Genomic DNA, 14,430 nt, shown 5'->3' with positions numbered 1-14,430 from the left:
GCCGTGGACATAAACTGGCTGATTTCACTAATGCTCACTATAGATTACACCAACATGTTATGATGGCTACTGGCATGCATATAGCTCACCACTGGAAGAAACTAAATATCTCACTTCTAGCAGTCAAAGGCTGAATGAATAAAACATTTATTTGTGAGTAACGCAAAGCCCTCAGGGATAACTGCAAAGAGAGGTTGAAGGCATCTGGACCCCATGGCTAAATTACTTGGATGCAACAAATATGGGATAGTATATGTTTCTGTAGGGGGACTTGGCCAGTTTAAAGCCCTTAACTCTTGACCTTTCCTGTTCCTTTTCTAAATTGCCCTTGATGAAGACTCTTCCATTTCTGGATGGTCATATTTAGTTGGATAGTTATGGGAAGCAATGTTTATTACATTTGTCATTGTACATGTTTCTATGAATATGACTTATGACCGTTGTGAATTTTTCATTCTATTTTCACTGACGACCATCTCTTCTCTTCAGCTTATCTTATATACCGTATACTCTAACGCCATCTTTCAATGTATCTGGATGGAAACCAAAATGCATTTGTTTGCTTTAAATTTACAATGAACTTTTTTGTGATTACAAAATAAAAACATGTAGCTGTTAAAATGACAAAAACGCAATGTGAAAGCATTCTTGGTCAATCTGATTTTGTTGGAAATATTGAATTTTCCATTTTACACAATTGGAAAAAATTGCAATATATTACAAATCGGAGCTGGAGGGTAATTTTTGCATAGAAAACGTTTGCTGCATGAGGATTACAGTTTTCAATCCTCCTTCGCATTATTGCTACTGTGTTCTGGAATAGATTTCCTGTAGATGTGAATCTGTAGCATGTCCAGTCTGTGTATAGATACTATTAGAATACATTATTATTTTGCTGCCATATTGCAGACTATTGCTGTGAAACCCACAAAACCATGGCAGGAAGACACCTTTGTTATAAAATCATGGCCGAACTACAACTTATTGCCACAATTTCATGTTAGTTGAGGAAATTAAATGTGAAATTACTGATATGAATGGGTAAAACCCATCACATCTCTGTAGGGAAAGAAAGGTAAGAAAAGAGGCTATTATACTAGTTAACCTTTCCCTCATTTTACAAACAGCCCCAAGGTGAGTGGAAGTCTGAGGTCATGAGAATAAAGAGAAGTCAGGCCAAGTTTAGCTCACAAACAAAAAGTGGATACAGAGATACTAGACACTAAATTCATGTAAAACATTATATAATTCATGTAAAATGCAACAAATGCCCGCCACTCTTCTACATAAAGCAGAAAAGGCTCACGGGACCCCAGGCACGGCCAGGTGGGCTTCCCGATAATGCCTTACAGCTAGCACATAGTATATAGCACAGCCCATTATAGGATGTTACAGCTCACAGATTATTAAAGCTCGGGAGGAAAGACCAAAGAAACTGAACATACTGTGCAGAGAGTGTGTGACAAGACAGTAGTGAGACATGGTTCCCACCAGCTTACCTGTAGCCATATACGCCAAGGTCACTGACATTATGAAGGCTGTGCTTATGTTAAAGAGCTTGAATGGGGTTGGCCACAGTCATAAGGACACACATGGAGCGCCTGCGATCCGTAGCGAATGTATTGTGCACCCAGCACATTAACATTGAGGAGGGCAATATTTTTTAAGACAAACACAAAAAGCGTACCCATTTTATACATCATACAAGATCTACAGTGCCTGACAACCACCATCCGCAGTGATGACTTGGTGCGAAGGCCACTGACTGTTGAAACAAGTCCACTAGTATTTAGCTAACAGCTTTGGTGTCATATGTGCAGTGTATTAAACCTGAAACACTTTGTGATTTACATATAGATAATGAGAACATACCACTTTGTGAGCCATGACAGATATGTACGTCATGCAGAGCGTATGGCTCAACTTCTGTACCGGTGCAGTCAGGTGCAGGGGCCAGACTCATTTACACATCCGGCTACTGCTGTAACTGCTAGCATTGGTGTCCTTGCAGTTAGTTTAACCCCTGATATGCCACTGTTAATAGTGGCATTGGCACATGACGAGTTTGACAGAGGGAGAGCACTGACTGTGTTACCTCAATGACACCCCTGTAGCATGATTTCAGGGTGCTGGTGCATTGCTGTGACAAATAGCTTCTGGGTCATCCATGCACTACGGCCTATCAGATCCAGACACAGGCTACTAGTCAGTCATACACTGACAGGATAGGTTATACACTGCACTGTATTACCAATGCCACCATATCACATATGCAATTGCCCTTGAAAAACTAATACGTATTGTAAAGGTAAAAAAAAAGTCAATAAATCAATCATGTCAGGATAATTTTGATTAGGTTATGTACGTACCCTGTATTACTATAAAAAAAAAACAGCAACTGGCATGGAAAACAAAAGCAAGCCACACAGCTCTCCACAATTGCGAGAATCACTTCTTGGTGCTGAGGAGCTCAGCGGCCAGTCTGTTACATGCACGTTAGCGTAGGACATTGCTTCCAGAGCATTCAGCAAGTGCTGGCTTAGGTCTGTGGAAACATTACTAAAAACTAACTTGACCTGAATTCAGCATAAAATGGTCTGCAATTAAGCCAGTATGCCCCAAGTCAGAGGCAAGGTGGTCTGGATCTCACACAATAAAACTAAGCTGAGCCAACCATGAGGCAGGGAAAGGCTTAACGTTCACACAAGCCGGTGTTCTTACAATGAAAATATATTCAGCTCAATCTTTCAAATAGTTTCCAACTACAGTGAAATCACAATTCCGTCCAATGCAATGTTCCAAGTGAGGCTGGTGAGCTTACCGCGTACCCAAATATGTGCTACTGAAAGCTCAGGTTCTCATACATATATTGCTAAAATTGTTCATTAATAAGAAGGCAGACCAATGCTCAGCCTGGGCAATGTGATCATTACAGTTTCACTGGAATACCATTTCCTTTCATTAAAGGAGTTACGTGGTCTCAGAAAACCAGTGGGTTTAGAACTGCCTCAACTGCTGCTCCGGTGATGGTTTCATGACAGAAGCACCACGGCAGCCAATCACTTAACTCAACAGCTTGTACTATCTACATTGGCAGAGCCATTGAGTCCGGTGATAGGCTGCAGTGGTGTGGTCATGACGTCATGGCTGCAACCTATATAGTTTCTTATTTTAGAACTCTGCTCGCGTAAGGACAATAAAAAAAAATTAAATTGAAAATCCCCTTTACACATAACATAAAAGCAAGTTATGAAATTACTAAGGATACCAAGAAATCATCACACGAGGCAAAGATGCAAAGGTAGTTTACTAGTATAGAAAAATAGTATACATTATGCAACATTTTTAAAGTTCTGAAATACTTAAAAAATGGAAAAAACAAAGCTAAATCCTAACCGCTTATACTAATGGAACAAAAGAAGAATAAGGGTAAGATCACACTAGGCATTTTTCCAGCGTTTTCTTTTTCTGCAGTAAAACCTGATGAAAAAAATGTTCAACTTCACCGAATCAGAGAAAAAAAGTTTTCTTTATTCACAAACTTAAACATGGAGGATACAAACTTCAGCACAAACCATATGGGTACGCATCTCAAGGCGTTTATGTAGACTAAAATAAACTCCCTTAATCATTAAAAAGCAAACTACAAATTATCCAAATCATTAATGGTGTAACAGACAGATAGCCTTGTGTGGATCAGCAGATAATATTAGGTTAAGGTGAGATTAGTTGTGCAGCTCCAGGCACAACCCTGGTGTTAACATGCTCGATCCTCCATGGCTCCAGCTGTGCCCCCTGAACCTCCACCAAGAAGTCCAGATATATTTTTACCCTGATTTCTTTCTAAGTGAAAAACAGGCTTCCAATTGCACTGCCAAGTGCTGCTTAATAAAAATTATGTTAATAGGAAAAGAAAACTCTCCCTACATCCTTGGCAGTGGTTTTGGAAGCCCATTTTTACTTATATTTTTATTCTGATTAAATCATTAATGGGAAATAGTCACATTGACATTGACAGTTCAAATGGCAGCAAACATCTCTGAAACCAAAATGAGCTGAGCAGATTAATAAGCATTTATGTAAGAAGAGTTTCAGTATAACTTGTAATTTATTCATCCAACCCTGTGCTCATAGAGAGGAATACAGTGTGGATCTTTACCCAATGACTGCAGCAATCCCTGAATGCAACCTTGTACAGAAGCCCACCTAATGGACTCTTAAACCCGAAACTCATAATGAGGTTGGAATGAATAAATCACAAGTTATTCTGAGTCTTTTCCCAAACGTATTGTAGTGCAGTGGTAGCACCCTATACAGTGATGAGGCAGTGACCCAGCAAAGTTCAAAGCAAAACGTCTCTTTAATGTTCAACTAAAAGAAACATAGCACACAATATCCTCTGGAACGCAGCCGGGAAACAGAACAGTCTACCTCCGCATCGCAGCTTGGAACAAGACAGTCCACCTCCGGTTCACAGCTGGGCACATATCCTCTTGGATTACAGTCATTAAACATGCCAGTCAACCTCTGACGTGTTGCCATGGGCAACGTGAAAATGACTCTTTTCTCACAGCATTACACAGTACACGATATTCTCAGGATCGCAGCCGGGCACATATCCTCCAGTTTACAGTCACTAAACACGCCAGTCCATCTTCTGAGACTAGTTGCAGTGGGAGTCTGCACTGCTGTGTACGCTGTGGGTGCCAGACTTTTCAGCTGCCTAGGCCATTTGGCTTAGCTGGCTAGTGTGGCCTCACACAGGTAGAGTGCTGCAGAGCCTTCTGCTCTGTACTCCTCCAAACACCAGACTGACACTGACTCTGAACCTGACACACCCAAACCCTATATTGCAGGGTTTTTAACTTGAATCTGTGGCCTTCAGCCACATGGAAAACCTGGCCTGGAATGAAACAGACTGCACCACTATGATCCTGTTGTACGTTTCAAAACACAAAAAGCCCAGAGCAGGTTTTCCCTAAATTTGCCTTGGACAACAAGCATAACCAAGACCTATATTCACTTTAGTCTGCATTGCAACCACAGCTATGCCTGTGACTGCAATTCACTCTCATGACTTCAATACACCTATGTGCGTATCCAGGGGGGAACATACAGTGACCCTCACATGTAACACCAGTCACTGCCTCACAATATGTATACTAACACTCATGTCGTCCAGCACTATAGCTTATTTGTTGCAGATTAGATTGCATTATCGATGTGAAAACTTTCCATTTTGCCAACAGACCATTTAGGAAAATTTATGAAGATAACTTTTTAGAGTAAAATAAACAAACAAACTGTTGAATCAACTCTGTTCCACATAAGTATATAATTGTATAACTGGTCAAGCCAGATCAGACCATCCTCTTTTGACCCCTGTTGTCAATTACTGGCCTCTGTAATCATGATATTATTGTTGGAAAGTTACCATTGAGGTCAGTGATTGCTTGCAGCGGTCATCTAAAAGCAGTTGGAACACCATTTTTGCAAGACAACCAAAGCAGTAGGCTGAAGCAGCAAGAGATTGAAGTACAGTGTTATTTTATTGCATTCTATGCTTTATAGCTAATTTAAAAAAAATGCAAATACCTTTGAGTAGAAACCAAAAGCAGCAACAATTATACTAAAGTGCAAATATTATATGACAAATATTATGGCAAAGAACAGTGGAAAACCATAACACAAAGTAAGCAGATAAAAAAAAGTGTTACACTACTCACAGTCTGGTAAGTTTTACAGTATTTTGGAACAACAGTTCAGGAAGGACTTGCAACTTATTTTTATTCAGGCGCCTGGAACAAGATAAAGAAAAAAATATTTAGCAATGCAATTTTCCAGACCACTAGCTGACATTTATAGAAAAGCTTCTGTTATTTTTAGGATAGGTTACCATAAGTTTAATACTACAATACTCTGCCCTTTAATGGTAATGAAAACCTTAAAAACTTGGAGACAATATCGGGAGAATTTTCAAGCATTTGTAAAGTACAGCAAAACCAACAGGAATCCTACTTATAAATCTTCATTTATTTTTAAGAGTACATTCCCATGGGAAAAAAAACAGTATTACAATATTAGCAATGGTAAAGGGGTTTTTCACTTTAACACCTTAACGACCGAGCTACTTTATAGGTTAATGACAGGGAATAAATATATATATATATATATATATATATATATATATTTTTTTTTTTAAATCTTACCAGTGTCACTTTATTTGGCAATAACTCTGTTTCGTTTCAATGGATCCCAGTGATTCTGAGAATGTTTTTTCGTGACATATTATATTATATGACTTAGGTTAATTTGTAAAAATATTAGAAATTTGGTTAAAATTTCACAATTTTCAAACTTGTAATTCTTATGCCCTTAAACCAGAGAGTATGTCACACAAAATAGTTAATAAATATAATTTACTAAATGTCTAGTTTACTGCAGGACAATTTTTGAAACATATTTTATTTTTGTTAGGAAGTTATAAGGGTTAAAATTTGATCAGCAATTTCTTATTTTTCTAACAAAGTTTACAAAACCATTTTTTTGAGGATCACGTAACATTTGAACTGACTTTGGGAGGCCTATAAGACAGAAAATACCAAACCGTGAAATATTCTAAAAACGTCACCCCTCAAGGTGTCCGACACATCATTCAAAGAGTTTATTAATCCTTCAGGTGCGTCACCGGAATTAATGCAATGGGAAGGAAAAATTTAGTCCCAATATTTTTACATTTTTATTTTTACAAGGATAACAAGAGAAATTGAACCTCAAATTTTGTTGTGCAGTTTCTCCAGAGTATGCCAATACCACATATGGGGAAAACTACTATTTGGGCACACGGCAGGGCTCGAAAGGGAAGGAGCACAGTTTGACTTTTTGAACATAAAAATGGCTGTAATCGTGTGTGGATGCCATGTCGCGTTTGACGAGCCCCTGATGTGTCTTATCAATGGAAAATCCCCAAGAGTTACCCCATTTTGGAAACAAGACCACTCAAGTGTTTCTAGATGTGTGGTGAGCACCTTGAATGCCCAGGTGCTTTACAGAAGTTTAGAATGTAGAGCCGTGCAAAAATAGAAAATCACAAATTTCCTACAAAAATGTTCTTTTAGCAACATTTTTTTTTTATTGTCACAAGGGTATCAGTAGAAAATGCACCCCAAAGTTTGAGGTGCAATTTGTCCTGAGCGCATAAATACCACAACATGTGGTCAAAAACTACTTTTGAGGCACGGTGCAAAGCTCAGAAGGGAAAAAAAGCCAGACTTTAAGGGAACTTGTCACCCCCAAAATCGAAGGTGAGCTAAGCCCATCGGCATCAGGGGTTTATCTACAGCATTCTGTAGTGCTGTAGATAAGCCCCCGATGTATTCTGAAAGATGAGAAAAAGAGGTTAGCTTATACTCACCCAGGGGCGGTTCCGCTGCGGTTCGATCAGATGGGTGTTGCGGTCTGGTCCAAGGCCTCCCTTCTTCATAGGATGACGTCCTTTTCTTGTCTTCATGCTGGGGCGCAGGCGTACTTTGTCTGCCCTGTTGAGGGCAGAGCAAAGTACTGCAGTGCGCAGGCGCCGGGCCTCTCTGACCTCTCCCGGCACCTTCGCACTGCAGTACTTTGCTCTGCCCTCAACAGGACAGACAAAGTATGGATGTGCCGGAGCCGCAGCATGAAGACTAGAAGAGGACGTCATCATAAGAAGATGGGAGGTGCCAGACCGGATCGAGACGCCCATCGGACCGGACCACAGTGGGACCGCCCCTGGGTGAGTATAATCTAACCTCTTTTTCTCATCTTTCAGGATACATCTTGGGGCTTATCTACAGCATTACAGAATGCTGTAGATAAGCCCCTGATGCCGGTGGGCTTAGCTCATCTTCGGTTTTAGGGGTGACAGGTTCCCTTTAAGTTCAAATTTTGCTGGAAAGGTTTGAGAGTATGTCACATTGGCAGAGCCCCTTAGGGGTTTTTTGCTGTTTCAGCACCTATAAGTGACATCATTTTCAAACTACACCTCTCAATGAATTCTTCTAGGTATGCTGTGAGCATATTGACACCACATGGGCCTCACAGAAATTTATACTGCAGCGCCCCAGAGTCCTGGTCGTTGCAGTACTGTGGCTCCGCCACTAAGGGGAGCTATAGTACGTCTGATGGCACTGAAGGAGTTCATCTGGACAGGTATCACAGACACCAATACATTTCACAGCCGGGCCAACAGGGGGAGCTAAGGGTTCTATTCACTAGGCCACTCCCCACCATTGTGGGTAAACTGGGGGTCAGGCAGGAAGTTAGACAGAAAGCTGACTGGGTTGGAACTAGGCAACACCTTGTGGCAGAGGGTGTTGTGGGAGAAGATTCGGTAGGGTCCCTGTCAGGGGTGGGATCCTGACAGAGACTTGGCAACTTGAGCGAACGTAACGGGGCCGTGCCTGCTCAGTATAGCGGCGGTACCCAAGAAGGGACTGGAAGCGAGATAGATTGTGCTGAGTGAGAAACGAGATCAAAGCAACAAGGAGAATACCAGTAGGAGTCGTGCTGTAAGACCGAGGCAACATCCTACTGAGGCGCACAACCGGCGGCCGGAACGCCGAGGGAGTATTACAATATTCAGCTTCAAGCAATACTCTAAACCACGGCAGGACAGTCAGTCTAAGGCGGGCTGTCTCACCTAAATCACCTATGCAGTCTTGGGGGGCAACTTGTGGAGAGGGGCGACTCTAGGGTCCCGGAAGAGCTCCGAGCCTACCCGTCATACGGGTGCCGTTCCAACCGTAACATCAGGGAGGGACGGAGGATTAGCAGAACATCATCTAATCGAGTTGTGAGGGAACTTAAGAAAAGGACACAACAGTTGTAGGGACTTTCCGTAAGCACAGCAGGGAAGGACCAAAACACATAGCGCTAGCAGGAAGGCGCAGATTTCCACCTGTTAAGAGAACTCTGGAGGTGCCATCGGACCGGCCGGACTTGCGCAGCCTGGTTATCCGGAGTCCGGACTGAGGACCCAGAGATCTTCAGTAAAGAGGTAAAGAGACTGCAACCTGGTGTCCTCGTTATTTACTGCACCGCACCACTACAACATCACCACCACCATCATCTATTACTGTACGCCCCTCAGCAGGGTCACGGACCGGGTCTAGCCACCGTGACAACCCCAGAGCAGAGACTCAGAGGCCCGGTACCGGGTACCCCTCGGCCCTGCGGCAGTGGGGGCGCTACAATACCATTGGGAGTTGAAGAAAGAGTAATTACATTTTTACCACTAAAATGTTGTTTTAGCCCCAAATTAAAATTTTTGTAAGGGCTAATGGGAAAAAATAGACCTCACAGTTTGCTGTGCAATTTTTCATGACAGCGCAAATACCCTACATTTAATCGGGAACTACATTTCAGGCACAGTACAAAGCTCAGAAGGAAAGAACCGTCATATTTTTAGTGAGTGGGAGAGCTCCTAAGATGCAAAAACAGCAGAATCCCTCCATACAGTAGTGTTCAAAATAATAGCAGTGCTAATCATAAAATCTACATACTAGTTTTTATTTCCATGCATTGGGAACATTGCACACAGTTTTCTAATTCAAAGCTTGAAGAGAAATGGATATCAATTTTTACTAACTACTTTACAGAAAATAAAAAATGAACATTGGGCTGTTAAAAAAAAAATAGTAGTGACCTGCCATATCTTTCCTGGATAGGCAGGATAAACGTCATAAAACCCTATATCTTTCCAAAAATTTTCTACATCATGAATATGGTCCCTATAACTCTTCCTAACTCTTTATTCCTTTCGATTAACCAATTGGTCTCTCAGTTTGTGTGGAAGTATAAAAAAGCTAGACTTCCTCTAAAAATCCTTTCTCTACCCAGAGGCGAAGGGGGTCTTGGCTTGCCCGACTTCCGCACCTATCACAAAGCAATCCACCTTGCTAGATGGATAAAACCTAACTCAGATAATTTAACCCCTTCACCCCCAAGGGTGGTTTGCATGTTAATGACCAGGCCAATTTTTACAATTCTGACCACTGTCCCTTTATAAGGTTATAACTCTGGAACCCTTCAACGGATCTTGGCAATTCTGACAATGTTTTCTCAAGACATATTGTACTTCATGATAGTGGTAAAATTTCTTTGATATTACCTGCGTTAATTTGTGAAAAAAAACGGAAATTTGGTGAAAATGTTGAAAATTTCGCAATTTTCCAAATTTTAATTTTTATGCAATTAAATTACAGTGATATGTCACACAAAATACTTAATAAGTAACATTTCCCACATGTCTACTTTACATCAGCACAATTCTGGAACAAATTTTTTTTGTTTTGTTAGGGAGTTATAAGGGTTAAAATTTGACCAGCAATTTCTCATTTTTACAACACCATTTTTTTTTAGGGACCACATCTCATTTGAAGTCATTTTGAGGGGTCTATATGATAGAAAATACCCAAGTGTGACACCATTCTAAAAACTGCACCCCTCAAGGTGCTCAAAACCACATTCAAGAAGTTTATTAACCCTTCAGGTGTTTCACAGGAATTTTTGGAATGTTTAAATAGAAATGAACATTTCATTTTTTTTCACATAAAATTTACTTCAGCTCCAATTTGTTTTATTTTACCAAGGGTAACAGGAGAAATTGGTCCCCAAAAGATGTTGTACAATTTGTCCTGAGTATGCCGATACCCCATATGAGGGGGTAAACCACTGTTTGGGCGCATGACAGAGCTCGGAAGCGAAGGAGCGCCATTTGACTTTTCAATGCAAAATTGACTAGAATTGAGATGGGACGCCATGTTGCGTTTGGAGAGCCCCTGATGTGCCTAAACATTGAAACCCCCCACAAGTGACACCATTTTGGAAAGTAGACCCCCTAAGGAACTTATCTAGAGGTGTGGTGAGCACTTTGACCCACCAAGTGCTTCACAGAAGTTTATAATGCAGAGCTGTAAAAATAAATCAAAAATTTTTCCCCACAAAAATTATTTTTAGCCCTCAGTTTTGTATTTTCCCAAGGGTAACAGGAGAAATTGGACCCCAAAAGTTTTTGTCCAATTAGTCCTGACTACGCTGATACCCCATATGTGGGGGAAAACCACCGTTTGGGCGCATGGGAGGGCTCGGAAGGGATGGAGCGCCATTTGGAATGCAGACTTAGATGGAATGGTCTGCAGGCATCACATTGCGTTTGCAGAGCCCCTAATGTACCTAAACAGTAAAAAAACCCACAAGTGACACCATTTTGGAAAGTAGACCTCCGAAGTAACTCATCTAGATGTGTTGTGAGAGCTTTGAACCCCCAAGTGTTTTACTACAGTTTATAACGCAGAGCCGTGCAAATAAAAAATATTTTTTTCCACAAAAATTATTTTTTTAGCCCCCAGTTTTGTATTTTCCCAAGGGTAACAGGATAAATTGGACCCAAAAGTTGTTCTCCAATGTGTTCCGAGTACGTTGATACCCCATATGTTGGGGTAAACCCCTGTTTGGGCGCACGGGAGAGCTCGGAAGGGAAGGAGCACTGTTTTACTTTTTCAACGCAGAATTGGCTGGAATTGAGATCGGACGCCATGTCGCGTTTGGAGAGCCCCTCATGTGCCTAAACAGTGGAAACCCCCCAATTATAACTGAAACCCTAATCCAAACACACCCCTAACCCTAATCCCAATGGTAACCCTAACCACACCTCTAACCCATACACACCCCTAACCCTAATCCCAACCCTATTCCCAACCGTAAATGTAATCCTAACCCTAACTTTAGCCCCAACCCTAACCCTAACTTTAGCCCCAACCCTAACTGTAGCATTAACCCTAGCCCCAACACTAGCCCTAACCCTAGCCCTAGCTCTAACCCTAGCCCTAACCCTAGCCGGAAAATGGAAATAAATACATTTTTTAATTTTTTTTTATTTTTCCCTAACTAAGCGGGTGATGAAGGGGGGTTTGAATTACTTTTATAGCGTTTTTTTAGCGGATTTTTATGATTGGCAGCCGTCACACACTGAAAGACGCTTTTTATTGCAAAAAAATATTTTTTGCGTTACCACATTTTGAGAGCTATAATTTTTCCATATTTGAGTCCACAGAGTCATGTGAGGTCTTGTTTTTTGCGGGACGAGTTGATGTTTTTATTGGTAACATGTTTGGGCACGGGAGATTTTTTGATCGCTTTTTATTCCGATTTTTGTGAGGCAGAATGACCAAAAACCAGCTATTCATGAATTTCTTTTGGGGGAGGCGTTTATACCGTTCCGCGTTTGGTAAAATTGATAAAGCAGTTTTATTCTTCGGGTCAGTACGATTACAGCGATATCTCATTTATATCATTTTTTTATGTTTTGGCGCTTTTATACGATAAAAACTTTTATAGAAAAAAAATATATTTTGGCTTCACTTTATTCTGAGGACTATAACTTTTTTATTTTTTCGCTGATGATGCTGTATAGCGGCTCGTTTTTTGCGGGACAAGATGACGTTTTCAGTGGTACCATGGTTATTTATATCGGTCTTTTTGATCGCGTGTTATTCCACTTTTTGTTTGGCGGTATGAGAATAAAGCATTGGTTTTTTTGCCTCGTTTTTTTTCTTTTACGGTGTTCACTGAAGGGGTTAACTAGTGATATAGTTTTATAGGTGGGGTTGTTACGGACGCGGCGATACTAAATATGTGTACTTTTATTGTTTGATTTTTTTTTATTTAGATAAAGAATTGTATTTATGGGAATAATATATATATATTTTTCTTTATTTAGGAATTTTTTAAAAAAAAATTTTTACACATGTGGAAATTTTTTTTTAACCTTTTTTACTTTGTCCCAGGGGGGGACATCACAGATCGGTGATCTGACAGTTTGCACAGCACTCTGTCAGATCACCGATCTGACTTAGAGCATTGCAGGCTTACCAGTGCCTGCTCTGAGCACCTCCCTCCCTGCAGGACCCGGATGCCGCGGCCATCTTGGATCCGGGACCTGCAGCAAGGAAGGAGGTAGGAGACCCTTGGAGCAACGCGATCACATCGCGTTGCTGCGGGGGTCTCAGGGAAGCCCGCAGGGAGCCCCCTCCCTGCGCGATGCTTCCCTGTACCCCCGGCACATCGCGATCATGTTTGATCGCGGTGTTCCGGGCATTAATGTGCCGGGGGCGGTTCGTGACCGCTCCTGGCACATAGTGCCGGATGTCAGCTGCGATAGTCAGCTGACACCCGGCCGCGATCGGCCGCGCTCCCCCCGTGAGCGCGGCCGATCGCGCTGGACGTACTATTCCGTCCTTGGGAATTAGGGCCCACCCCACATGGACAGAATAGTACGTCCAATGGCAGAAAGGGGTTAAACACGCAACTCGAATTGTCCCTGTTGGGAGGGGAGGCCGATCTTTATCTCTGGACATCTACTATCCCCCCGAAACAAAAATTGGACGACATAATTCTCAATACCTTATCTATTAGACGTACCTTTATACCAAACCGTCCTCCATTTTGTCTCTTTCTTGATAATATCCCGCTTAAAGTTACTCCCTGGCTCATGGACCCCAATTACACAGATGCCTTTGGACTTTGGGATTCCTTGCCTAATGTCACAATCTCCCAATATCTGTCAAAACAGGTTCCATGCACTGACAATTGGCCGTCTAAAGCGACAAAACAACCCACCAATTTCCTCCAGAAAAACTATGTTCGCCACATAATGTCGAAACTTAAATCAATCGAGAGTCAACCCCCTGACTGGTTATGGCTTGAATTCCTGGTTAGACTGAAATTGCCAATCACCAGATTGGTTTCTAAATTATACGCAAACCTCTTCAAGTCCCCAAACCAATTTAAACCTTTATATCTCTCTTCCTGGGAGGCAGAATTAAAAATTACACTATCTCCCCGGGAAACACAACAGGTACTCGCAAACTCCCACGGGTTCTCTAGATGTATTTTATTACAAGAGAATGCCTTTAAAATTCTTTCTAGGTGGTACAGAACCCCAGAGCGACTATTCCACTTAGGACTAACTGACTCTCCGTTGTGTTGGAGATGCTCTCAATCTATAGGGACTCTACTGCACATCTTTTGGCTATGCCCGGGGTTATCACAATTCTGGACCGACATAAATAAATCTCTACATAGTATGGGTCTAATGTCGCAAGATCTGTCTTCCCAAGATGTATTGCTCTCCCTCCCTTCGACATCTTTTAAACCAGGGAAACATGAGCTGCTCCCCATTCGAGTTGCAGCTGCTAACCACTTGATTTCCACACACTGGAGGCAATCAGCCCCCCCAACACTGAAAGAATGGACTTGTAAGACTTATTTCGCTTAGAAGAACTATCTAGTTGGGAAACCCGCTCTCATGATAAATTCCAAAAATCTTGGCTTCCCTGTATTAAATTCTCATCCCACTCTGGCTGACTCTGCCACCCCTCCTCTTTGTCCCATCTC

At 41.6% G+C, this 14,430-nt stretch overlaps 1 protein-coding gene across 1 annotated transcript in view; it reads right to left on the bottom strand.

Moving 5' to 3' along the window:
• Window positions 1–5,643: 5,643 nt before the first annotated feature.
• Window positions 5,644–14,430, bottom strand: part of LOC143776549 (slit homolog 2 protein-like) — a 215,659-nt gene continuing 206,872 nt past the window's right edge. Inside the window, exon 4 of the mRNA XM_077266019.1 lies at window positions 5,644–5,798. Coding sequence (XP_077122134.1) covers window positions 5,723–5,798 — 76 coding nt within the window. The 3' untranslated portion in view covers window positions 5,644–5,722. The remainder of the gene's footprint in view (window positions 5,799–14,430) is intronic.

Source organism: Ranitomeya variabilis, chromosome 5 (assembly GCF_051348905.1).
Source record: "Ranitomeya variabilis isolate aRanVar5 chromosome 5, aRanVar5.hap1, whole genome shotgun sequence".
Classification (NCBI taxonomy): domain Eukaryota; kingdom Metazoa; phylum Chordata; class Amphibia; order Anura; family Dendrobatidae; genus Ranitomeya; species Ranitomeya variabilis.
Note: the sequence above shows the minus strand (reverse complement) of the source record. Positions and strands in the feature narration are given on the sequence as shown.